Source organism: Equus asinus, chromosome 10, assembly GCF_041296235.1.
Source record: "Equus asinus isolate D_3611 breed Donkey chromosome 10, EquAss-T2T_v2, whole genome shotgun sequence".
NCBI classification, from domain to species: domain Eukaryota; kingdom Metazoa; phylum Chordata; class Mammalia; order Perissodactyla; family Equidae; genus Equus; species Equus asinus.
Window position 1 is genome coordinate 47,745,386 of NC_091799.1, and position 26,853 is coordinate 47,772,238.

The 26,853-nt window shown below is 41.1% G+C and overlaps 2 protein-coding genes across 6 annotated transcripts in view; one reads left to right on the plus strand and one right to left on the minus strand.

Moving 5' to 3' along the window:
* Positions 1-3,837: 3,837 nt before the first annotated feature.
* GNE (glucosamine (UDP-N-acetyl)-2-epimerase/N-acetylmannosamine kinase) overlaps positions 3,838-26,853 on the plus strand; it is a 42,223-nt gene continuing 19,207 nt past the window's right edge. The window contains exons 1-3 of one of the 5 annotated variants that reach the window (XM_070519181.1): positions 3,838-3,991; positions 18,814-19,019; positions 23,879-24,330. In XM_070519181.1, the coding sequence (XP_070375282.1) occupies positions 3,941-3,991; positions 18,814-19,019; positions 23,879-24,330 (709 nt within the window). In that variant the 5' untranslated portion in view covers positions 3,838-3,940. Of the gene's footprint in view, positions 3,992-13,989; positions 14,209-18,813; positions 19,020-23,878; positions 24,331-26,853 lie in introns of those variants that run through there. The other 4 variants (XM_014834373.3, XM_014834374.3, XM_070519180.1 and 1 more) reach the window with 4 other exon arrangements.
* CLTA (clathrin light chain A) overlaps positions 20,675-26,853 on the minus strand; it is a 52,012-nt gene continuing 45,833 nt past the window's right edge. Inside the window, exon 5 of the mRNA XM_070519184.1 lies at positions 20,675-21,769. Within this exon, the coding sequence (XP_070375285.1) occupies positions 21,730-21,769 (40 nt within the window). The 3' untranslated portion in view covers positions 20,675-21,729. The remainder of the gene's footprint in view (positions 21,770-26,853) is intronic.

Below are 26,853 nucleotides of genomic sequence, written 5' to 3' on the forward strand. Positions count from 1 at the left end.
ATTTTCTATGTAAGGACAAATTCCTTAAGCGTTCTAGATGTGATGAAAGGAGAGTGGCCGTAACACTTTAGCAGAACTTCTCTGGGAATGGGCCTGCTGTTTGAAGCAAGAGAATTTTTTTGTTGTGCAGGACAATTCCTGGCATTGCAAAAGTTTTTTGTTTTTTTTTTTTCATTTATAACTATATATATATATTTACAATAGTAGGATCATTTTAATAAAAAGTTTTGAAGCCTACTTTTTTCACTTAATATGTTGTGAACATTTTCTCATAATTAACTATACTTTGAAAATAAAATTTTAAATGCCTGCAGAATGTTTTCTGTTTAGTCATTATGCTATTGTAGGTCATCCAGCCGTTCCACAAATATTTATTGAGCACTTTATGTCAGGCATTGGGCTAGTGCTGGGACCACAGTGAGAACAAGACAGACACGGTCTCTTGTCATCAAGGGGCTTTCAGCCTAGGGATAGAGATAATTTAAAAACTAATTAAACCAATAAAAATCCCAGTTGGGATTTCTCATGGAACTTGACAAGTTGATCGTAAAATTTATGTGGAAAAGCAAAGAGTAGAGGAAAACAGAATAGTAAAGAGCATCTAGACTATATATCTGAATTCTCTTTTATTCTTAAGAAGCCTAAGTGAAGATTGGAATTCCTGTTCGAATTGTGTTTCTTGAAGGTTAAATTGCTTTAGGAATGAAGCATGGTTTAGTGACTACAATACAGTTATTTACATGTCTATATATCTATAAAATGTATAGCAAGTTATTGTATTTTACGGCATGGCTATTCTGTATTTATTTAACCTATCAAAAGTTATTTAGGTTATCTCAATTTTTAAGAAAGGTCCAATGACCATAACTGCACATAAATTTTTGTACACATTTGTATGTTACATGTAGAATAGGCGACTTGAAGTGGAAGCCGTGAGTCAGAGTATGAACATTAAAAATTCTGATGGATGTTGCCAGATTGTTCTCCAAAAAGGATGTAAACATGTATAGTCTCATCTACAGAGTATGAGAGATCTTATTCCCCCAACACCATCACCATCATTATAATATTATCAATCCTTTTAGCTTTTTTTTAACCTGTTTTTATTTTTATTTATTTTTTTATTTTTTTGGTAAGGAAGATTGTCCCTGAACTAACATCTGTGCCAGCCTTCCTCTACTTTGTACATAACATACCTCCACAACATGGCTTGATGAGCAGTGGGTAGGCCCGAGCCTGGGATCCACACCTGCGAACCCGACGCTGCCGAAGCAGAGTGCGCAAACCCAACCACTGTACCACTGGGTCAGCCCACCTTTTAGCTTTTTAAAATTAGGTAGGCAAGTGTCTGACCCCGTGGCCGAGTGGTTAAGTTGGTGGCCCACAACTAAAAATGTACAACTATGTGCCAGGGGGGCTTTGGGGAGAAAAAGGAAAAATAAAATCTTTAAAAAATAAAAAAAATTGAAAACTAAAAAAAATTAAATTAGCTAGGCAAAAAACTCCTCCTTGTTTGTTTTCCTTTATGTTTCCCTGAATGCTAGTGAGGTTGAGCATATTTTCAAATATTTATTGGAATATTTGTATATCTTCTTCCAAGAATTCTGTTTTTCTCCTCTGCCTTTTTTTCTCTATTATCTTGCTTATTTTTTACCAGCTATTTTTAGGAATTCTATATATTATAGTTACTAAGCCTTCATCTGTAGTATGTTTTGCAAATATTTTTCCTGGTCTTTCACTATGAGGAGTTTTAAATTTCTATTTAATAAAATCTGTTTTTTCTTATGACTACTGAGTCTTTCCCACCCTCTGATTATAAAGATATTGCCCTGTGTTTTCTTCTAATACTTTTATAATATAGATCTTGAATCAGTTTGGATTTATTTCTGAGTATGGTGTGAGGTATGGGTTCACTTTATTTTTTTCCTTGTGGCTGTCTTATTGTCCCAGTACTATTTTTTGAATAACCTAATTTTCCTACTGTTCCGATTTATCTACATTTATCATATGCTAAATTCCTATGAGTATGTGGGTCGGTTTCTAGACTATATTCTGTTTCATTAATCTATTTGTTTATTCCTACTCCAATACTGCATTGATTTAATTACTGTAGCTTTATAGGTTGTTTTCATATCTGGTAGAGCAAGTTCTCCACCTCATTTTTTTCTCATTCTTCTTTCGTTATTTTTGCTTATTTTCTCTTCTAAAAGAACTTGAAAAGCAGCTTGTCATAACTGATTAAAAATCTTGTGAAAATTTTCATTGGGATTGCCTTGGGTTTATAGCTTATTTGGGAAGAATCAACATCTTTACAATATTGAGTGTTCCCATTTAGAACATAGAATGTCTGTACATTTATTGAGATCTTAAGTCTTCTAATAAAGTTTTAGAGTTTTCTTCATAGAAGGCTTGCACATTTTTCATTAGGTTAATTCCTAGATACTCTATTGTCTTGGTGGTTCTTGTGAATGGGATTTTTTTTTCCTGTTATGTTTTCATATTAGTTATTACTAGCGATTTTGTATCCAATCACTTTAGCAAACTCTCATTAATTGTAACAGTTATTTCAGTTGATTCTCTTGGGATACCTAGGTAGACAACCATGCAAGCTACAGATAAGAATGGCTTTAGTTCTTACTTTCCAATATCTATACTTCATATATTTTTCTTGTCTTGTTGCATTGGTCAGAAGCTTCAGTGCAGTGTGACTAGTGATGGCAATAGCATGAGAAAATTTGTTTCGCCATCACATGTGCTGCTTACTATAGATTTTACTAGTTTTTCTTTAGTGAGTTAAAGATGTTTCCAGGTATCCTACATGACAGAAAGAGCTTTTGTTTTTGTTTTGTTTTTTTTAAATTAGAAATGGGTGTAGCAAATGCTTTTTCAGAATCTAACTTAAATAGTTTCTCTCTTTTGTTAATATAACAGATCATATCAAAAGATTTTCTAAAACTGAACCACCCTCACAATCCAGAGACAAATGTTATTTGTTCATTTGGTATTATTCTTTACATACATTGTTGGATTTTATTTCCTAATATTTTATTTAGGATTCTTTGAATCAGTTTTATGTTTTGGTCTGTGCTAGCCTGTGCTAGTTCAGTAAATGTGCTAGCCCATGTGCTTCCCATCCTGTTCATTCATTTTCTAAAATAGCAACATAAAGTGATCTCGTCTTAAAAGTGGATTACTTTTTATTTTACCTTTCCTTTCCTGGAATGTAAAGTTGTGTGGTAGATAAGCCTAGGCTCATGATATGTTCAAATGAGCATATGCCAATGAAGTGAAAATAAGCAAAACATCAGCCTATATCCCTCGCCACTAGCTGACTACGGGGGTCCCTGAGCACCCAAAGCGCAAGGTGCATCCTCTATAAAATGTAGCAACAGTTTTCTATTCTAATACAGCTTAGATAAAATGCAATAATATTGTTTTTCTCTTCAATCTCATGAAACTAACGGTTCTAAAAATGTTAAGGTCTGTGACTATTAAGGAACCTTAAATCCTCTAGTTCAATCTCTTCATTTTGCTTCTTTGCTCAAAATAGTAGAGTATCAGTAAACGTTTTGAATGTACCCATGTGTGAAAACAATGTGAAAAAGACTCTTGAGATTTTGATTGTAGATTTTTGTTTCTAGCTTCAAGAAACTCAGAAGAAGATAATTTTTCTAGGGGAAAATAAAGTTATCAGATAGAATGGCATATCAAAGACGGGGAGGCAACAGTCAGACACCGTCCTACTGTCAAGCTACTGTCCCGGAACACAGAAAGAAGTTTGACTCACATTTTTTTCTTCCTTTTCAGAGAGGCGGGGCTCAAGATTTAGTCAGGAATTCAGCTGCCTCTTAAAGACTGTTCTGTGGCAGCTAAACCAAGAGAACGAACAGCTGCTCTGCTCGTTAATTCAAACACCGGGGTACAGAGCTTGTGCTACGGGATGGAAATCAACGTGTATCCTTACAGCCAGTGGGGCTTTCAAGGACCTCACGTAAGTAACAGCAATTCAGTAGAGCTTTATCATTGAAATTGCAATCAGAAAAAAAGGGGGACATCACAAGGAGGAAGAGGAAAGCTTTGGTTTGAAGTCTATCACATCCATCACTTTTTTTAAATGTCGTTTTTTTACTGGTAGCTCAAGTTAGTCATTCTATGGCTGCTATTTAAAACTCCTGGTCTCTTTGCATTTCTAAACTGGAAGCTGAAAATGAACTCTTTCCTTTAGATTCCTGAAGCTTTCATCAGATAAAGTGGGTTTGCTTTTACATTTTAAATCTTCTGCTTCATAAATGCAGTATATTTCTTAAAGGTGCAGTGTTTGCTGCAACAATTTTTATTTTTTCCTTTGTTTTTGAAAGATGATATATATAGCTGCTTGGCTTATACTTCTTTTTCTCCCAGTTATTTAACTATTGACTGACCGCTTTGGGGAGGGGAGTATATTTACTCTGAGTTAATTAGTATCTAAGCCAAATAAAATGGAAACTACTATGTTTATTAATATATAAATGTCATATACTGTGCTGTACTATAATGTAGTTTATTTAACCTTTAATTTTTATTAAGGCATGTGGAAACTCAGATGTTTTAGGAAATCATCACATTTCAATTTAGTGATTAAAAAATATATATTCAATTTAAAGATCATCTATGTTAAGGAAGGGCTTATAAGAACTTTTCAGTCATTCTTGCAATTATTTTCAACATAGTCTATTTCTAGCTATATCACTAATGCCTACTTTAAATTTGCCTTCTTCAATGAGAATTTATTACTTTTATTTTTTAGTAGCAGTTGCACTGACATTTAAACTTAAAGTCAGACTTTCTGAGCCTCCAGTTGGAACTTCTTAGTTTTTATATCTCATATCTTCAACAAAATCTAAGAAATAGTTGTCTCTAGTTACAAAGATAATAGTTGCTCTGACTCATCTCTTCACCTACTTTTCAAATGACCGATTTTTTTTAACACGCCTTGAAATTACCATTGCATTCATCTGCCTAATGATGGTGGTTCTATGACCACATCAACTCGGGAATACTCTGTGTGGCCTTTAAATTACCTTCCCGGGTACTCTCCCACTGAATAATCCAACTGTATTTTCCGATAGTCCTCAACAAAATTTTCTCCTGTCAGGTTAGTCTCCTCTGTATGCTATTCTTACTCTCTTCTTCTTATCTTCAATCACACCATATTCTCTTCTAGGAAAATGAAATGTAAAATTGATAGGATTTCACGACAGACTGAATTTGAGAGGTAAAAGAGGAGAAGTCAAGGATGCCTCCCAGGTTACTGAGGGGGTGATGATGCCATTGACTAAGAATTAGAATGGAGAAGGGCCAGGTTTATGCGGAAGAAGAAAACTTCATTTCGGCAGGTTGACTTGAAGTGCCTATGGAACACATCCAAATAAAGATGTCCTAAAAGGAGTTGGATAATTGGGTTTGAATGGAGAAGGCGGGGCTAGAGATTCAGATTTAGAAACAATTTAAAATGGTTGTATGTTAAGCCATGCAAGTGGACGGGATCACACTAAATGTTTACTAAAATAAAAGGAAAGGAAAGCTAAACATAGCATCCTAGGAAACATGAACTTTTAAGGAAGGGTTTGAGAGGCTGGAGGGAGTGGGGAATCAGGAGATGTCGTGGGCACCCAGGAAGAAGAAAGTTAAAGAAGGAGGCAGCGACTCAGTGTGAAGAAGGGGTTAAGAGAGAAGCTGGAGGGGAGAAAGACTAGGTGCATGGGCAGGTGGAAAGAGTGAGCGGGAAAAGAGGGAACGTGGCCAGGAAGGCACCAGCCAATGTTTAACATAAAGCGCAATCAACTGAAGTACCTGGGTTTCCGCAGAACTTTCCCCCCATCAAGTTAAATTTCATAATGTCTAAGGGTCTGATTGTCTAAGGTTTAGACAACTGCTATATGAAAAGTATTATAAAAGATTTCTGAATTGGCCAAGAGTAAAAGTACAACAAATTGGAAGTCAGGGGCCTTAGAAAAATCTGGTGAAACAGGTAGAACAAGAAATGTAGTTGAGTGCCTTGGGCAGTGAATTTCAAACAGGTGTAAATGTTATTGGGGTGAATTATGCCTTTCACCAATCTGTATCGCCAACCCATATCTTTCTTCAGATCCTCAAGATCATAAAAATGTCCTGTAGATGCTCAAATTCAACACGTTCAAATCAGGGCTCATTATCTTCTTCCCTACTCCAGCCCAGCCCCAGACATGCTTCTCCTCTGCTTCAGATAACAGCGTCGTCAGCCATCCAGTTGTTTGAAGTAGAAATCTCAGTCATTCCCTTCCATCATATGCCTTCCCCCTCATCTCTACCATCAAGTTCTGTCCATTCTTCTCCACATGCTTTTGATTCTGTCCTCTCACTTTTAATTTCCACTACCGCTACCTTAATTCAGGTCCTGAAATATTATTCGTAACTGATCTCCCTTCTTCTAGTCCTTCCACCTCTTCCCAATCTATCATCCACGATTCTAATTAAGCAAATCTGATCATGTCACTCCCCTGATTTCCCAATTCTAGTGAGGAGAAAGTCTGACCTCCTTAGCAAGGCATAACACAAGGCTTTTGCTGACCTGGCCTTAACCCCGTACCTTAGCTGCATTTCTACTTACTTTCTGCCTCCATACATCTATCTTATAACACCATTAAGTTTCTCCTTGTTCTTCAACTCACCGTGCTCTTTTCACACTTGATTCACTATAAAGACTGAGCAACAATGTTGAACTACTAATGTCATCAGCTTGGGTGCTGGAGGAGGGGAGATGGGAAAAGTTGATTCAAGTTACTCGGACTAGCCATAGAGAAAAGAACAGGGATGGCAATGACTCTTTGATAAGAGATGTGATCCCTATCCTCGACTCAATGCTTATTAGACTGTATTTCTTAAATAAGTCACGATTCCAGGAACTATGAGGGAGACAAGTATACCTAACAGAACCAACTTCAAGGAATTTATGACCCGATGAGAGAAAGAGGACATACAGGGTGAGGTAACTAAGGTGACTGACTTTCTCAGGCTCCTTATAAAACATCAGGCCCATTACTTTACAGTCAGAAATATACACATTCAAAGATACCAGGTAATTAGTAAGAATGAAACGAGTGGTTAAGATAAGTGCCCCAGGAATTCAGATGAGGAAGAGATTATTTTGGGATGGGGTGTTCGTTAGGTTGCACAGCAGAGATAGGACTTGGAGCGTGAGTAGGGTGTAAGGAGGAGGAGGAATAGGCTTCTATTTGTGGGGGATGACACAAACAGAGGCAGAGAAGAATCCGTTCAGGGCAGAAGAACCTGGGGAGAGGGATAACGTTGGTAAGGACAGGAAGAGGTCAGGGCGTGATGGTGGGTGACCTTCAGTGCCAAAGTGGATCCACTTGGCATCCTTCACCTAGCTGGGAATGGAGAGCTACTGAAGTTTTTCTTCAGCAAAGAAATGACTTACTGAAAGCAGTCTCTTATGGAGATTATCAGGCAGTAGCGTGCAGGACACTAGAGATGCAAGGGAATGCCGGCCAGAAGAACAGGGAGAGGCACAGTAATCTAGGTCTGAGACGCCACATTTTCTTAATTCTAAGACATATTGACGTAACGGATCTCTGTAATAAAAAAAACTCTACATTAAATGTGTACATTGATTAGAAAGTAAATCTTGATTTTATGTATGTAAAATCATGAAAATATAGGCATCTCAGAATTAAGGAAATAAGAGAATGAGGATCAGAACTAAGGTGGTGATGGCCGGAATGGGAGGGGAAGAGTAGATGCAAAAAAAAAACCATTTTGAAGAATTTGAGAGATTGGATGTTAACAGAGAGATTAAAATATGACTCCATAATTTTGAATCTGAATGAAGGTGGCAAGTTGGTACCATTAAAAGAAGTGGGGAAGTCAAGAGGAAAAAAGCCAAACTAAGTTTTTTATATTGAATTTGAAGTAAGGAAATATCTAGCAGGCAATTGAAGATAGGGGCCTAGAACTAGGAAGAAAGATAAGGCTAAAGCATGCATCCAAGGAATACTGACACGGAAGTCAACACGGGACGCTTGGGAGTGAATGGAATTCTGAAAGCTTTCGACATAAATAATCCACAACCATCCATAAATGAAAATTGGGGTGAGTTTATTCTGAGCCAAACGTGAGGACCATAAAGCCCAGGGCCTTCCTTCCCCAAGGAAGGAAGGGCACCAAAGAAGTGGGGTGTGCAGAGTGGTTATATACCCTCAAAGAGGATGTTTCACATATGACTGAAATCTCCCTTTTACAACATTTGTGAGACTGCTCTGTCAGCTCAGTGATTGATGGACACAGCAGGTAGGTCTGCTGTCTCGGTGGACATAGGGTGGCAGGTCTGTTGCCTCGAGCTGGTTGGTCACAGGTGAGCACAGCAATCAGTTCCTAGTCTAGGGAGAGATGCTGATCCTTAGGAAATGCCAATGTAAGGGGGATGTTGCATCTTTATCTTAAGGCCATTTGTTCTCGTCTTTGGGACATAGCAAATGCTTAAAGCAGATATACAATGCATGTTCAATGGCCACATCAGGCCCTTTTGGAAAAACAAAGTCAGGCCAAATTAGGTTTACACGAAATGGCTTCCTCCTGTCTCCAATATATCCTATTGCTTGCCATTTCTATTGGTCAAAGGTCAAGCATGTGGAGGAGCAGGGGCGGAGGTGTAATCGTAAGGGAGTGCCCGCGTTTAGGGACAGGAAACAGGGCAGGGAAGAAAAGCAGAAATGGTTTGAAAGGTTGAATGAGATTCATTCCAGAGTATCGGCATGAAAGGCATGAGCAGAGGCTGAGGCCCTAGGTTCGTGCTTAGGATGGACAGACATCAATTACGTGGACTTGGATGTGTCTTAGGCCTTCACACAGGTACTAAGAAGCCCACTTTACTCCAAAGGAATGTCCACGGGGGACCCCCTTCCTCCTTAGCTGCACGCTGATTACCACATGGGGGCCATTCCTCAGTTGCGGGAGTTTTGGACGCCTACCTTGGCTGGTTCCTCAGCCTATGCTGAGAAATCATGAAGTTCTCCTGAAGGCTTAGTGCTGGAATTGGGCACTGTCGATCCTTGCCAGATCGTTTAAAACCCAGAACATACTCCACACATAACTCCTTAATGAGCAGTTCTTTTAGAACATCATTTTGTTGATCCAACTTTTTATAACAGAATCAAAGTTAAAGGCAAACTAGTTTTTAACGCTTTTCCAGTTCTTCCGGAATAGCAGTGCTAATTAAACTTTCTGAACTCCTATTAGTCAGGGGTGACGGGGCACTCTGACTTACCTTGCTTTCCTAGCTGACAGATTAGAAATAAAATTATTTATTTGTTTAAAATATGATACTTTCATAGCCCATAAAGAAAAACACATTTAAAAATTCTCCAAAAGGTCAATATTTCACACATTCTATTTATTTGTACTTTTCTTCTATAAGTGGGAAAGCTAGCACACAGATGGCTCACCTTTATAGGTACTCCAAAAAGCGGATTGGCTGACATGATAAACTGATTGGGGATATGAATAATGATTAAATAGTCCTGGAATATGAATTTCAAAAAGGCTTCTCTTGGGGCTGACCTGGTGGCGCAGCAGTTAAGTGCACACGTTCCACTTCTCAGTGGCCCGGGGTTCACCTGTTCGGATCCCGGGTGCAGACATGGCACCTCTTGGCAAGCCATGCTGTGGCAGGCGTCCCACATATAACGTAGAGGAAGATGGGGCATGGATGTTAGCTCAGGGCCAGTCTTCCTCAGAAAAAAGAGGAGGATTGGCGGCAGTTAGCTCAGGGCTAATCTTCCTCAAAAAAAAAAAAAAAAAAAGGCTTCTCATTTTGTGCTGAGTATCTTAATCAGCAGATTTGTAAGCATAGTTTTCAATCTTATGCTCTTGCAAGCCTAAAGTTGACTCATACAGTTTAGGATGTTCCTGAATTACTTTTAGCCAATGTAAACTTAATCCTTACATGCTTTTCCTAAAGGGAAAAGGACTGCTTTCCCATCTATGTAGTGTAGGCTTTATCAGAGCAACAGGAGCAATTCGCTCTGTTCTGGGGAGGTGCCTAGGCCACTTGCTTCGGCTATAAACAATCTGGCTTCTGCAGTGACATCTGCTTTAGAAGATGTGCCTTACCTCTTTATATACTCAAGAGACTCTGGCAATGCAAAGTGTGCCTGGGGGCCGGCCCAGTGGCGCAGCGGTTAGTTGTGCACGTTCTGCTTCGGTGGCCCGGGGTTCACCGGTCTGGATCCCGGGTGCGGACACGGCACCGCTTGACAAGCCATGCTGTGGTAGGCGTCCCACATATAAAGTAGAGGAAGATGGGCACGGATGTCAGCTCAAGGCTAGTCTTCCTTAGCAAAAAGAGGAGGCTTGGCGGCAGTTAGCTCAGGGCTAATCTTCCTTAAAAAAAAAAAAAGTGTGCCTGAGCTATAGAGTAGGGTGAGGGGAACAGCTAAGGGAAGAATATTAAACAGAAATATCCAGCTTACTAGGGTGATTAACTGGTCAGTTTTTTTCCATCTCTTGATTTTTTCATGACATTGGCTAAGGGCAGGAATGGAGGTACACGGCACCATCCCTGCCTCCCTTTCATTTCCCCCCAAAAAACAACATTGCAGACACCACAATATTCTTTTCCATTGCACTCGACCTCGGGGTCATTTTCCATACAGTTCTCTAGGCAGCCACTACCAACTGGTTGGAGTGGGGAATCGAAATGATGGGGTTGGGGATTCTTCCTGGGTTACGATTTTGTTGTTAGTATCTTCCGATTGCAAGGAACAGGGCACTTTAAGAAAAGGGATTTATTTTAAGGATACACATGGATTGAAGTCAGTTGTTCAGGATTCAAGGCCAGTCAGGGACTGGATTCTCTCCCTACGGCCCACCTGTTCTACCTCTCCTAGCACATCTGTGTCTGTGGTTTAGCGTGCCCCATCTTCCAACTCGCTTCCAGCTGGCCAATCCTGTCTGCACGCCACAGTCTAAACGCTGCAGAGAGCTAGTCTAACGTGCTTAGTGTACACCTCTGCGTCTGCTCCTAAGCACAGCCTCGCTGCTAGGTCTTTTCATGGGTCCTGCACAGGCAGCTGCTGGGTAGGCAGCTCACGCACGCTAGCAATGTTTTCTTTCTTTATCTCAGCGGTAGTTATCCAGGTGTGTCCACTTCATGAAAATTCAGAATTCAACACATGATTATGTACAAGCTTCTTTGTTATACTTCAATAATAAAAAGTCAATTTTTTTTAAAAAGTGCCAAACTGATCTCATTTTCTTTCTTGAAGGCTTTGTCAAGCTGTACATCAGGAGAATGTCATAGACATTGTACATCTTGATTTTAAAGAAGATAATCTTTAAAAATTTCGTAAGCCATTTATGTGAGCAGTTCAGAGAGATGTGGGCTGGATAACAGAAGTTATGTGAATTCCTAACTAGTGGAACAACTTACTCCAGAATCAAGATCAACCTGAAGATAGGTTTCTAACAGTAGGCCTAAGGGCTCTGTTTAGTACAAAGAGGAAATGTAGGGCAGTGACTCAGCATGTAAGATCAAGGGCTGGGCTTTCTGCTCGGCAGCTGTGTGACCTTAGGCAATTGCCCTTCTGTGCTCCAGTCTCCCTGTCTATAAAATGGGGGTGATAGAATCTACATGGTAAGGTTGTTAGTAGTACTGAGTGAATACAAATAGTGTTTAGAATAGTAGGTTACTAATATGTGAGTAGAATTTACAGAGATGCAGAGTATTTTTATAATTAAATCACCATAGAGCAAGACAAGTCCCCATTAGAAGAAATGTCCCCAAAGTGGCCAGATGAACATCTGTGAGGGATGCTGTCGAGAGGTCTCCTCCTCTGATGAGAAGGCTGGATTAGATGATCTTTTAAGGTCTAGAATTCTTTGAGAGGCTAAGTATGCCCTGAACACTTTTAAGCTATAATTCTTCTTATGGGGAAATCCTTAGGAAAACCTGATTTTATTATACTACAAAGCCGTAAGTACTTTTTGCAGTTTGTAGAGCCCTCAGATTAAAGCCAAAGGAAACCAAACCAAACAGACAAAACTTAATGACTTGGGAAGATTTTTGATACTTTAATTCACACTATTAAATAGCAACGTAACAGAGACCCAGAACTGCGATATTTACCCATAGAAGAGTGATCCCCAAAAGTCAAGAGAATATGCCTCTTATGCTGCAACTTCATCTCAAGAGAACACAAGGGAAAATTCTAAAAAGAGGGTCACTTCATTTAAGGCTAAATGACTCCGTGAACACAGAACTACTGGATATATGTGGAAATAGAAAATTCTCAATATTGGTCAAACAAAGTCTACACGCGGCTTAATAAGTGCACAAATTCTCAAAATGGTATCACCTATTCGTAAAAGTATTTATCTTTCTATGGGGCCGGCGCCGGGCGAGTGGTTAAGTTGGCGCGCTCGGCTTCAGCGGCCCAGGACGTCTCAAGACTAAACTCAAGGTGTTCACCAGCCTGAACTCTCACCCGCGGGCTCTGCTTCGACACTCATTCTTGTCCTTGGCCGAATTCAGTTCCTTGTGGTTGTAGGACTAAGACCCCCATTTTCTTGTTGGCCATCAGCTTGGGGCCTCTCTCAGCTCCAGAGGTTGGCTGTACTCCCTGACGCATGGCTTTCTATCTGCAAGCCGGCCGCGGGGCCTTGAGTCTTCCTCGCACTTTGGATCTGGACTTCCTCTTTTGCCACCAGCAGAGAAAGTTCTCTACTCTTTTTTTTTTTTGAGGAAGATTAGCCCTGAGCTAACTGCTACCAATCCTCCTCTTTTTGCTGAGGAAGACTGGCCCTGAGCTAACATCCGTGCCCATCTTCCTCTATACGTGGGACACCCGCCACAGCATGGCTTGCCAAGCGGTGCCATGTCCGCACCCGGGATCCGAACCGGCGAACCCGGGCCAGTGAGAAGCGGAAGGTGCGCCCTTAACCGCTCCGACGCCTGGCAGCCCCCACAGCGATATTTTAAAAAGAAATCTGACGGCACCTCCTGGCACAAAACCCCTCAACGTCTGTCCTTCTGGGGCTGGGACTTCCTGGCGGCTCCCGGCCAGCTCGAGGAGCGAACGGTTCATGAGCATTCTGCAAAGAGCGCTTAGTTAGCCGGAAGACATCAAGTGCACACGGCGCGGCAGGCGTGGTGTGGCCCAGCAGCTCCAGCGCCCGACGCTCTGCTTGCGGGTCCGCGGGTTCGGACCCAGCGCAGACCTAGGCCCCTGGGAGCGGCTGTGGCAGGACCACGTGCAAAGCAGAGGAAGAGTGGCACAGGTGCTAGCTCAGGGCGAATCTTCCTCACCAAAAGAAAAAAAAAAAGGGTGGTTGGGTTTGAAATTCACTTTATGGCAAGAACTCGTCAATGAGTCGTCACATTGTTTAAACAGTTTCACCCGTGGTAAATGATTCAATGGTTGTAAAATGCCTCCTACCAGCAGCTCCCTCCCAGGCTGTCAATGGTGACTCGGGCACTGGAAGCCTAACCCTGCCGTCTGCCCGGCGCGGTGTGCGCCCTCCGCCAGGGCCGGCTGGGGGCCGCCGGGGAGGCCGAGGCCGAGAGCCGTAACCCGCCAGCCGGCAGCCGCCTCGCCCGGTCGCCGTCCACACCCCACCAGAGCCTCCTGGCAGACAAGGCCCGGCGGCTCGGGGCCGGCTCTGGGGTGGCCGGGCCCCGCGAAGCGTCGCTTCGGTCACGGCCCAGGAAACGGTGGAGGAACGGAAGGCCCAAGAAACCCCACCTTGGGCGCAAGGCCAAAACCACCACCCCGCGGGAGCACGCGGCTTCGCGAGCGGGCGCGGCCGGCGGAGGACGACGTGTCGGGGAGGGGACTGGAGCGGGCGGCGCGGCGACGCCACGACGACGGAAGGCGCTCGACCGGCCGCAGCCGCCGCCTCGGAGGACCGTTTAGGGAGGGGCGGGGCGCGGGCGGCACAGCCAATCACGGGCCCGCTCTCCGGTGACGTAGGGCGCGCTCGCCGATTCGGTGCTCCGGGTGGGTGTGCAGGGGCGTGCGGGGCGGGGGTCGAGCGACGAGTCATCGAGCCGCGGGGCCTGGCTGCGGAAGCCGAGGGGCGGCCTGGCGCCGGCCTGCTGTCTGGCGCTGCGTTCGGCTCCTGCCCGCGAGGCGCGGCGGCGGCGGCGCGGAGGGAGCCTCGGACCCGCGTCTGGTGAGAGCCGCGCGTCCGCCGGGCCCCGGGGAGAGCATCTTCCGGGCCCCGCGCCTCCTCCGCCGGCGCCGCCCCGAGGCCTCAGCTCCGCGCCGCGGCTTCGCCGGGCGCCCGGCCTCGTCTCCCGCGGGCCTCCGCGCCAGGGACCTTCTCGAGTCCCCTCGCGGCGCCGCCTCGGGCTCGTGGGCAGACAGGTTCAGGGCGGCTCCCGGGCGGGTACCCGGGGAGTTGGCGCGGGGGCGTGGGAGGGAGGCCGGGCCTGACCCCGTCCCCACGGGCGGTCCGGGAAGGAAACGCGCCGTCCTGGAAGCTGGGGAGTGTCCCGTCCCGCAGGTGTGCCAGGGGGCGGAGCCACTTGGCAGACAGGTTGCCCCGGGGTGGAAAGGGTTCCACTAGAAGGCAGTCTTTTTTTTTTTTTTTTTGACGAAGATTAGCCCTGAGCTAACATGTGCTGCCAGTCCTCCTCTTGTTGCTGAGGAAGACTGGCCCTGAGCTAACATCCGTGTCCATCTTCCTCTGCTTTATATGTGGGACGCCTGCCACAGCATGGCTTGCCAAGCAGTGCCACGTCCGCACCCGGATCCAAACCCGCGAACCCGGAGCACCAAAGCGGACCCTGCGCACTTCACCGCTGCCCACTGGGCGAGTTCCAGAAGGCGGTGTTGAAGGTCCGCGCCTATGGAACCACATTCGGAGTCGGCCTGCCTTGGAAGTTGGATGCGCGTTTCTTTGTTGCGCAAGCCTGAGCACACGTGCAGAGCGTCCGAGCAGGGAGCAGTGTTCTTCGCTCCTCTGGGGACAGGAGGGGTGGGCACGGTTTGGCAGTGTAGATGACTGACCCAACACAAGAAACCCTGGTGGAAGCCAAACCGAACAGGGTTCTGGCTGTCAGACCACTTTTGCGCAGCCCCCTCCTTACCCCTGGGCTGGGTTTGACTTTTGGTGCTGGCAATTATTAACTGTGATTTGGGGCCAGTAAGTTATTTTTTCTGTACCTCAGCGTCCTTACTCACACTTCTGTGTATTGAATGTTGCTACAGTCCTGAAACTTCAGCATTGAGATCAGTCGTGAGGTGGAACTTTATGTTGACAGGGAGAAGTTTAAAATGCTTCATGAAACATCTCTCTTAACCCTTGCCCCTGATTTTTACTTTTTGAACGGAGGGTGCAGGGGCAGGGGGCAGGGGAGGGCGGGCAGGGGAGCCTGTGAAATGGGGCTGAGAAGAAGGCCGTGAGGAGGAAAGGAGCTGATGCTCGGAGAGCTGCTAACAGTGCTCCGCCCTCAGAAGTGATGACAAATGTTCACTGTCCCTGTAGCTTCTGCTCAGTGACTGCGTGGCCAGCTGTTCATCTCTTTCCACAGCTGAGTGGGACATTACTTTTCTGGAAAGGAGTGATCACTTTTGTCAGTATTTAAAATAGTCAGCCTTGAGAGAATGCAGGAAGGAATCTTCAAGAATTGGGTTTCTCGGCCGGCCCGTGGCTGAGTGGGTGGGTTCGTGTGCTCCGCTCCACTTTGGCTTCGGTGGCCCAGGGCTTCGCCGGTTCGGATCCCAGGCGCGGACATGGCACCGCTTGTCGGCCACGCTGAGGCGGCGCCCCACATGCCACAACTGGAAGGACCCACAACTACAATATACAGCTGTGTACTGGGGGGATTTGGGGAGAAAAAGCAGAAAAAAAAAAAAGATTGGCAACAGTTGTTAGCTCAGGTGGCAATCTTTAAAAAAAAAAGAAATTGGGTTTCTCAGAGATTGCCAGTGAGTTCAAGCTGAAGGCACACTTTTCTGGTGTCTGTGTATCTATATATTAGTGGCTCTGGTTACAATCATGGAATTGATGATGAAATGGGTACAAATATCTAATCCCTCCTGACTTGCTGAGCTTTAGGCTTGAGGGGACTATGGACAACACACCTCCTTCACAGTCTATTTAAAAGACTTTTTGTTGTTAATAACGAAATATTTCAAACATCCTGAGGACAGAAGACAATATGACACCATCTACCAATCACGAAGATTTCACAGATATTAACGTTACTATTTTTGTTTCAGACCCCTGCTTATAATTTTCCCATTTTACGATTTAATTCAGAAACAATTAAAAGCATTTAAAAAGCAAGGTTTGCAACAACAGTTTGTAGAATGTCACCAATTGCATAATATACACTATATGTATTTATAAGTAAATACATTTGTATTTATTTATATCTGGGTATATATTTGCATTTATATATATTTATTTATATATTTATGTATATCTGTAGAAGGATAGATAAGAAACTAGTAACTCTTAGCTTCTAGGGAGAAGAACTGTATGGTTGGGGAACACAGATAAGAAAACTTTTTGCTGTATAGCCTCTTATTATGACTTATAAATTTTAAACCATGTGAATGTATCACCTAATCAAAAAGTAAGTTAGTAAATTGAAATTATTTTTTAAAAATAATTCTCTCCTTAAAAAGGCATTTTACCATTATTATTTTTTTAAGATTTAACTTCTTTCCTTAAAAAAGCTTTTGCCTTAGTAACACTGTATTTTTCATTTATTTATCTGGCTAACTTACTCTCAGTTTTAGTAGAATAACCTTTGAGTTACCTGGTAAATACTAAGCATTTTAGTATTGCCAAATGGAAAGTTTACTGTTCTGTTAAAATAAATACAAGCTGACCAACCATGAATGATTTGCTTTGCTTCTCCCAGAAAATTAAATATCACCAACAATTTATCCAGCTCAAATTTAATGATCAGTGGAAGAAGGATTATGTACAAGAACACTTAAGATAACCATTAAAAAAAATGTTTGTCCCTTTAATGATTAGGTAGCGCTTAGATCTTATGCATACAACTTTCTTGACACAGTGCTCATTTCATTAGTTTATGAATGCTTTCCATCGGGTGGAATTAGCGTTGGAAGGAGATTAAGTTCAGCATGGGCCTAATGATGGGGCAGTTTGTGTGCTCACAGAAGTTCTAGCCTGAGAGAGATGAGATACCAACAGCAGAGGGCTACTGAGGGGATTTCCAGTGAAATTTCAGTGTTTGCGCTGATCTCCAGGGCACCTCCCTTATTACTGGCGTCTGTACTCCAACTTCTCTGTATTCCTGATTGCCAGTTCTAAGTGTTGATGCGTTCCTGAAACTTACACATTGAGATCAGTCGGTGAGGTGGAACTTTATGTGGATATAGAGAAGTTTAAAATGCTTCATGAAACATCTCTCTTATCCCTTGTCCCTGATTTTTACTTTGTGAATGCAGGGTATAGGTGGCAGGGGGCAGGAGAGGGTGGGCAGAGGAGTTGGGCAATAGCATCTGTGTGTATGGTAGGGCCATAGTGCTCAGAGGGAGGCAGCACTAAAAGGGGTGGGTGCGGAGGAACTGAAGTTTATGTGAAGGCCTTCCAGAAGAGGTGACACTTAGACCGAGCTGTGAAGGAGGAGGAGGAGTCCAGGCAAGAGGGAAAGGAAGTTTCAGGTAGAGATACTTGCATCTAGAAAGCCAGAGATGGAGTCCCATTGGTTGAACTGCAGGCACTTCGATATAGCTTTGGCACAGAGTAAGGGTTAATTGTAGGTAGGGAAGAAGCATTTGGAAGGATGAGCCAGGTCCAGATCAGCAATTTGGACTTTATCCATAGGTGGTGTATCCTGTAGCACGATAACCAGATTTATGAACTTTGTGGGAGGCAGGGCAAGACTAGAGCCAGGCAAACCACTTCAGCAGCTGTTAGAATAGTCCAAACCTAAAAGGAGGAATTGGACTAGGGGATGTCCTGGTGGGGACGAAGAGGAGGAGATAGATTTGAAAGATATTCGGGAGGTGGAATTGATAGGGCTTAGGAGGTACAGAGTAGGAACAGAGAAGACAAGCATGTCAGGGTGTTTGGAGGAATGGAAGTTCATAACTGAGTAAGAGAACAAGGAAGGAGGAGCAGGTTTGGAAAAGAAAATGAGTTTACTTTGGAACACTGACTTCAAGGTGTGTATGGGACAGGAGATACCTGGTAGGCATTTGGAGTTGTCAAGTTTGTAGGCACTGGCTATAGGTGCCAGCGAGGCCTTGAAGATTAGTTGTTGTTGAATCTTACTCATCTTCTTCTTCCTCAGCATTAATCACAGTGCTTTGTATATAGGGGGTGTGAATAGATCTCCTCCCTTATAAGATGTGATCTTGAATCTTGGGGAAGTAACTTCCTCTCTCAAGACCTGTTTCGCTTTCTGCAAGTGAGAGAGTTGAACTAGATCAGTTGTTCTCAAAGTCTGCAACAGTCTGGTATGTTGGGATCAGCTGTGAGGTATGGCAAGTCATTTTTAATAATAAAGAACTGATGTTTGCTTGCCTTTTAAATGAGAGTAGATTTATGTTTCTTAATTGCATTCCAGTGTGTTTTCTTAAGTATAAGAAAGGGGTGGGGTTATAGCTGGTCTGCTGGAATTTCAGGGCTCTGGGTGTACCAGTGGACGTGTCACACAGGAGTGCTGGTGCGAAAAAGTTAAGAATCACTGTACTAAATGGTGGTTAAGGACTTACAACTGCAAAATTTATGTTTATATCGAGGACCTATCATTCTGATTATAAATAATTTTTATTTTTCCAACTTCAGGAACTCTATTTTAAGAATCTCTCAAGACGAGAAAAACAAGTCATGGAGAAGAATGGAAATAACCGAAAGCTTCGGGTTTGCGTTGCTACTTGCAACCGTGCCGATTATTCTAAACTTGCCCCGATCATGTTTGGCATTAAAACAGAACCTGAGTTCTTTGAACTTGATGTGGTGGTACTTGGCTCTCACCTGATAGATGACTATGGGTAAGATGAAAGCATTTTCCTATGATACTCTTCATTGGAACTTGGTGGCAGTACTGGAGAGAGCTTGCATCTCAGAGCCATGTGGAACTAGCTTCAAATCCCACTTCTACCACTTACTTTTACGTGGCCTTGGAGAAGTTGCTTAGCATCTCTAAGCCTCAGGTTCCCCAGTTACAAAATGGAGTGGAAACCTATGTTGTATGTTATTATGAAGAATGGAGATAGTGATATAAAGTGTCCATCACACTGATGCTGCTTAATAGATGCTTGATAAAGGATAGCTATAAATATTTTTATTTGTTATTACATTCAGGAGAAATTAAATACATATTGTGTGACTATAATAATGTGATTCCATGCAATCTGTTTTGTGAGTTCTAATGGTAATTCTACATTAAAACCGGTATATAGATCAACAGCATATAAAGTAGTAGCTGTGGAAGAAGATTTTAAAATCTAATTGACCTACAAGGTAAAGTAGAATGTTATATTACCATTACCATTGGTATTTATTTTGGTGATATTAGGTTTGTTACTGATTGCAGTCTAAATTTGAAAAATGAAAGTTGGGAAGTCTTTGAGGGAGCAGAATGTATAAACCAAAGATGAACACTCATTGTGTCACATGTAATAAAATGGCATTTAGAGCACCCTTGTGGCATGAAAATGTTAATGCATCCTCCTAAGATGGTCAGAAATACAATATTACACAGCCATGTGTTACTTAACGATGGGGACACATTCTGAGAAATGCTTGTTAGGCGATTTTGTTGTGTGAACATCAGAGAGCACTCACACAACCCTAGCTGGTACAGCCTACTGCGTGCCTAGGCTCTGTGGCACTCAGGGTACCACCTTCGTATATGCAGTCTATTGTTGACCGAAATGTCCTTGTGTGTCACATGATTGTATGTGAAAAAAGCTTGTGTTAAAGTAAAATTGTCTTTTTCAGACTGTTCTTTAAGAATGAGACAATAACAACAGAAAAAACAAATAACATTTGCCTCCAAAAACCAATTTGCTCTAAGAAAGTACTTAAAGAGTAGAGAAGAAACTTATGGATAGCTCAGGAAAATCAGATTTAAAACATATGACATGAATTCTGGCTATCTAAGAAAATCCACTGGTTCTTACATACACAGGACAAAGATAGGACAAAGCAGAAGAAAAATCTTAGCTAGAGCCTGAGATGAAAATCTAAGTGGGTCCTTTTACTTCTGTGAGAAAAGTTTAACAGGAAGACTAATGGGAGAGAGGCTCTTAAAGAAACCGTCGTAGGTTTCTTATCTGGCTACCACAGTAATTAAGCCTGGAAAGGTAGTATTTGTCTGGTGAGGCTGTTAAATAGGAAACTTGACTACTACTTAATGGAGATGTATGTTTAAAGTACATTCTCATATAAGAAATTGGTTGCTTTGGGGAGGAGGGACGGCATGACTGGGAAACAAAAGTGAGAAGGTAGCCTTTTCACCATAGAACCTTTTGTGTCTTGAGTTTTAAACCACATGAATGTATTATCTAGTTTAAAAAGACATTAAAACAGCAGAAAAAATCAGCTACCTTCTATTTCAACTACTTGGATATTTTTTTAAAAATAGCATTTTTACGCTCTTAAGAATTGGCAAAAAAGGAAATCAAATAAGTACCAATCAACTACTTAGAAATTCATGTGTTCATTTATTTCCTGCATGAGTTGGTAATACAAAATATTAAAACATTTTAGAGTGGTTTTATGTCTACACCAAAACTGAGCAGGAGGTACAAAGGTTTCCCATATAGGTCCCTGTCCTCACACATGCATCACCTCCCCCATTACCAACATCTCCCACCAGAGTGGTTCATTTGTTACAACTATGAACCAATATTGACACGTCATTATCATCCAAAGTCCATAGTTTACTTTAGGGTTCAACATGGTGGTTTAAATTCTGTAAGTTTGGACAAATGTATAATGACATATTTCCACCATTATAGTGTCATACAGCGTTGTTTCACTGCCCAAAAAGGCTGCTCTGCCTACTCATCCCCCCTCCCCTCAACCCCTAGCAACCAGTGATCTTTTTACCATCTCCATAGGTTTGTCTTTTCCAGGACGTCATATATTGGAATCATACAGTATACAGCCTCTTCGGATTGGCTTCTTTCACTTAGTAATATGCATTTAAGTCTCCTTCATGTATTTTCATGTCTTGATAGTCATTTCTTTTTAGCGCTGAATAATCCATTGTCTGGATGTACTATAGCTTATCCATTCACCTACTGAAGGACATCTTGGTTGCTTCCAAGTTTCAGCAATTATGAATAAAGCTGCTGTAAGCATCCATTTTGCAGATTTTTGTGTGGACATAAGTTTTCAGCTCCTTTGGGTAAATACCAAGGAGCACAATCGCTAGATTGTATGGTAAGAGTACGTTTAGTTTTCTAAGAAACCGCCAACCTATCTTCCAAAGTGGCTGTGACATTTTGTATTCCTACCAGCAGTGAGTGAGAGTTCCTGTTGTTCCACATCCTCCCAGCATTTGGTGTTGTCAGTGTTCTGGATTTTGGCCATTCTAATAGATGTGTAGCGGTATCTCGTTGTTTTAATTTGCGTTTCCCCGATGACATATGATGTGGAGTATCTTTTCATATGTTTATTTACCATCTTTATATCATCTTTGGTGAGGTGTCTGTTAAGATGTTTAGCCTATTTTTTAATTGGGTCGTTTTCTTATTGTTGAGTTTTAAGCCTCTGGATGCAACAAGAAATCCTAAGGGAAATTAGAAAACATTTTGAACTGAATAATAAATATTACAGTATATCAAAAGTTTTGGGTATAGATGAAGCAGTGCTTGGGGGAAATTTATATCTTTAAATACTTATTAAGAAAGAGAAGTTCAGAGTCAATGATCTCTTACCACTTTATTAAACAACAACAAAAAGATGAGAAAATTAAACCCAAAGTAAATAGAAGGGAGGAAACAATGAAGAGTGAAAATCAATGAAATATAAAAATAGAGAAAATTAACAAAGCCAGAGGGTCTTTGAAAATATTAATAAAATTGACAAACTCCTAGCAAAGCATAAGAAAAAGAGAGAGAACACAGAAATTAACAATATAAGATGACAAAGAGGATATCACTGCTGATCTTACAGCCTTAAAAGAATAAAAAGGGAATAGTAGGCCAATAAATTTGGCAATCATTTTAAAGTAGACAAACTCCTTGAAAAAACACTGCTTACCAAAACTGACACAGAAAAAGTAGAAAAATCTCAATAGCCCTATATTTATTAAAGAAATTGAATTCATTATCATACACTTCCTATAAAAATAATTTCCCACAAAGATGGCTTCACTTATTATATCAAATATTTAAGGAAGAAATAACATCAATCTTATACAAAGTCTTTAGGAAAATAGAGGAGCAGGGAACTTTGCCAGATTGTTATATAAAGTCAACATAATCCTGATATCAAAACCTGATAAGTACATTATAAGAAAGGAAAATTCAGACCAGTATCCCTTGTGAACATACAGTTGTCCCTCAGTATCTGAGGGGATGTTGGTTCTAGGACCCTCCCCACAACCCCGGAAGGGGAAACACCTGATCATTTCACAGATGTCAAAACAGCATTTGACAAAGTTAAACAACCAGTTATGATAGAAACTCTGAGCAAACTTGAAATAGAAGGGAAATTCCTCAGTCTGGTAAAGGCCACCTGTGAAAAACCTATAGCTAATATAAAATTATGCTTTCCCCTTGAGATTGGGAACAATGTAAGGATTTCTACTTTGACTACTATTCAACTTGTACTGGACATAACAGCCAATGCAAAAAAGCAAGAAATAGAAGTAAAGGCACAAAGATTGTCTTTAATTACAGAAAACATGATGGTTTGTGTAGGAAAATCCAGAGGAGTCCATAAAATGGCTATGAGAACATCTGTGGTGTAAAATGAAGTATGTGAAGAATCCTTCATGATCTAATAATATAGTGTTGAATGGATTAAGTAGATTACAAAATCGTATGATGTCTTCTCAGCTGTGTTAAAATATGCATAGAGTGGCTAGAAAGAAAGAAATCAAAATGATAACACTGATAATGCTGAGTAGTAGGTTTAGGGATGTTAACTTTCTGTATTTTCCAATTTTAAAATAATAAATTTAGTATATTTATTTAGAAAAAAGCAATCTCTTTTGCAATCTAGTCATAACAGGAAATTTGAAGGCATTGACACTTGCTGCTGTTATTGAAGCATGAAAGAGACAAAACTGCGTTTCACAGCCAATTTAATGCTGTGAAACCTACATTTCACCCCATGCAGAATTATGCTGCATTGACTGTACTAGACAAAGAAAATTCAGGAGATAATTGCCATCATTCAGAAATTTATATTATAGTGACATGCCAGGTATCCTGATTCCCTTTTTTTCCAATAAAAAAAAGAGCTTTGCCTTTGTAAATTAAAGTTTTTTCTATTAAGTAGCATATTGCTTTTTAAAAATTTATAAATATAAAAAAAAGTGACCATTCTTAAAAGTGTGGTCTCTTTTTTTCCTAATAAAAAAATTGTGCCTGAGGTATTTCTCCCTCCAGGTATTGACCAGGAGGAGGCGCGGGTGGGACTGCCAAGGTGCTGGGTGTGCTCTGTCTTGATCTGAGGTGTCCATGTAGAATAGTTAATCAAGCCGTCTGTGCATTTATGGTCTGTGCTTTTAATTTGTGTGTGTGTTATACTTCAATTTATTTATTTTAACAAGTAAATTTTATAAAGTACTTCTCCTTTCAGGGTTGATGTTAGATTGCTTTCCTCCTATGTTTTTATGACCTTATGTTTAAGAACATGCTCTCACATCCTTCTTTCTTTCCTGCTTTAGAAACACATATCGCATGATTGAACAAGATGACTTTGACATTAACACCAGGCTACACACGATCGTTAGAGGGGAAGATGAGGCAGCTATGGTGGAGTCAGTAGGCCTGGCCCTAGTGAAGCTACCAGATGTCCTTAATCGCCTGAAGCCTGATATCATGATTGTTCATGGAGACAGGTTTGATGCCCTGGCTCTGGCTACGTCTGCTGCCTTGATGAACATCCGAATCCTTCACATTGAAGGTGGGGAAGTCAGTGGAACCATTGATGACTCTATCAGACATGCTATAACAAAACTGGCTCATTATCATGTGTGCTGCACCCGAAGTGCTGAGCAACACCTCATATCCATGTGTGAGGACCATGATCGCATCCTTTTGGCAGGCTGCCCTTCCTATGATAAACTTCTCTCTGCCAAGAACAAAGACTACATGAGTATCATTCGGATGTGGCTAGGTACGTATCAGACTTTATTCAGTCTAATGGTGGTTTTTGTCAGTGTTGGGTACGTTTCAGTCTTCAGAAACTATTGTGGATAGAATATTCCATTTTCAATCAGAACACTAAAGTCTTTGTTCATAGATCTCACCCTATGGTACGACTTCACCTCTCTGAGACTCACCTTTTCTGTAAATTAGGCTTAATGAATTGAATTTTTAAAATCTATGCTATAATTTATAGAATAGAATGCTTTTAATACATTAAATATAATGTTATAGGTGAGTATTTAGTTACAAGGACAGATCCTGATATAACAAAAAGGGAAAAAAAAAGCAAGTTACAAAGTTATATGTAAAATATGATGCCATTTTTATAAAAACTATATTATAATAGTTAGGAAAATTATTAACTTTTCTAAAATATTAGAAAAGTTAGGAAGTATGTATACCAAGTCATTTATTTCTGGTTAGTAGATTTATGAGTGTTTTGATTTTTGTTTTCCTATATTTTGTTTTTCAGTACAATGAAAAAAATTATTTTAAATTTTAGTGCCCTTCTTATGGGACTGTTGGAGATGATAAATGTTGAAAGCAGTAATTGGCCATAAGTACTTATTAATATAAGAGATGATGATGATTATTAAGAAGAAGTCATAATTGTCTGGTTAGAGTTTGTTATCACTGTAAATAAGCCTGAAGCTCTAAAATCTTCACTTATCAATGATCTAGCTTTCTGGAAATTACCTTTTGCTAATTAGAGGCAAAAATGATAGGTTTATAAACAGAATGTCAATTGGTTAATTTATAGTGAAAGTACTATCTAGAGGACAAATCAATTAATCATCTATTTAGGACTCTCCTTCTTTTGGAGAGGGTGTGGAGAGAAGGGAACCCTCATTGCTGGTTTTTTCTCCAGAACAATCAAGGACTCTCCTTTTTTAAGAGGAAGATCTATTGAATAATGAAATTAATGAATAGAAAATTGATCTAGTGATTGTGCATATTTTTAATCCAGATAATATTAGAACAGGAAAGGAATCGGGCTTTTCCTACTATATAAGTTAATCCATTCTATATATTTCCTATTCTTGGACAAATGTGTAGTTATCAGGGAACCTTTCTAGATAATGCTGATAGAACAAACTTCTCTCTCTCCAGTCTCTCTTTTTTATATGCTTCTAAGTAAACAGTCTTGCATTTTACTCTGATTATACTGTTAGCTCTCTATATATTCTGAAAAACTGTATATTTGAAAAACTTGTAATGAATGGAAAATAACCCTTATAAAGCAGAATGCAAGATTGTACCTGTAGGGCTTAAGGTTATATTTGGAACTGTCGAAGCAGTTTCCTTATGAAAAGAAGGATGAAAAAATAGTAAAAACTAGATTTTTTTTAAACCAGTGGAAAAGAAAACACAAGACAGTGAGTCTGCACCTTTCACTGCTGGCAATAAGACATTTGGTGCAAAGCCTGTAACTGCTTCTCCTCTGTAACTTCTGATGGTTTTACTTTGCTTATAGGAAAAATAAGGTTGAGTAGGGCACTCAGAACATGCAGATTATAACCAGAACATTAATAAATAACAGTCCTAATAAAAATATTAGCACAGTTAAAAAGACATGTTATTCCTAACAATGAAAGAAATACCACAGTAAATATGGAACTTTACAACACAAAACAAAACGATGATGCCTTCATGGAAAGGGCGTTGTGGAAGGGCTGAAGCTGCTGAGTTCTGGAGACAAAGGCAGAGTGACCATCAGAAGTCGCCCATGGAGAAGCAGGCGCGGGCTCTGCATGTATCCTTGTCGGGGACAAGTAGCTCTGGCTCGTTGTCTCATTTTCTTTTTCACCAGTTGAAAAAAAGACATCTAGTTTTTGTTCTTTTACCATCCTTCTTTTATAAAGAACCTGCTTAAATGGCTCCATATGGAACCTTAAGTGACAAAGTGCAGTCCTGCTGCGTTCTACATTATATGGCTGTTTTCTCTGTACTACAAATGTTTCTTAATCACACTTAAAGTAGAAGATAAATGAGAAGTGGAAAGCTCTCGTGGGGTAAACTGGAATTTTTCTTCCTTTTCACCTTTCACTTAGCCCTTGGCCATAACTTGTAGCAATAAGTTGTGTAGAATGATCCCCTGCATGGGACTGCAGAAGCTCCATAACGTCCTCACTCTCAAAGAAAAACTGTCACCAAAAAGAAAGCACAAAAATCAGAGAGACTTGCCCTAAAAGTGTTCTCTAGACAGAGTACATGGGCAAACTGAGCCAAGGAGAGAATGCCGGGTGAAGGGGCCTTGTAACGAGTACCGTATTTCTCCACAGAGAAATCCGTTTGTCGCGTACATTTACGTTAAGGTTCTTTGGATTCAGCCATGAGGGATCCTATATGAATAACTCAACTGCTCCATTAAAGGCTGACATCATTCCTCTGTTCACCAGTCCCAGATGAGCTAATTCATATGGCAGAAATACACACTGTAGCGGGACTAGCTTGTGCCTGCGGTCAGATTGCCACATATACATAGCATTTC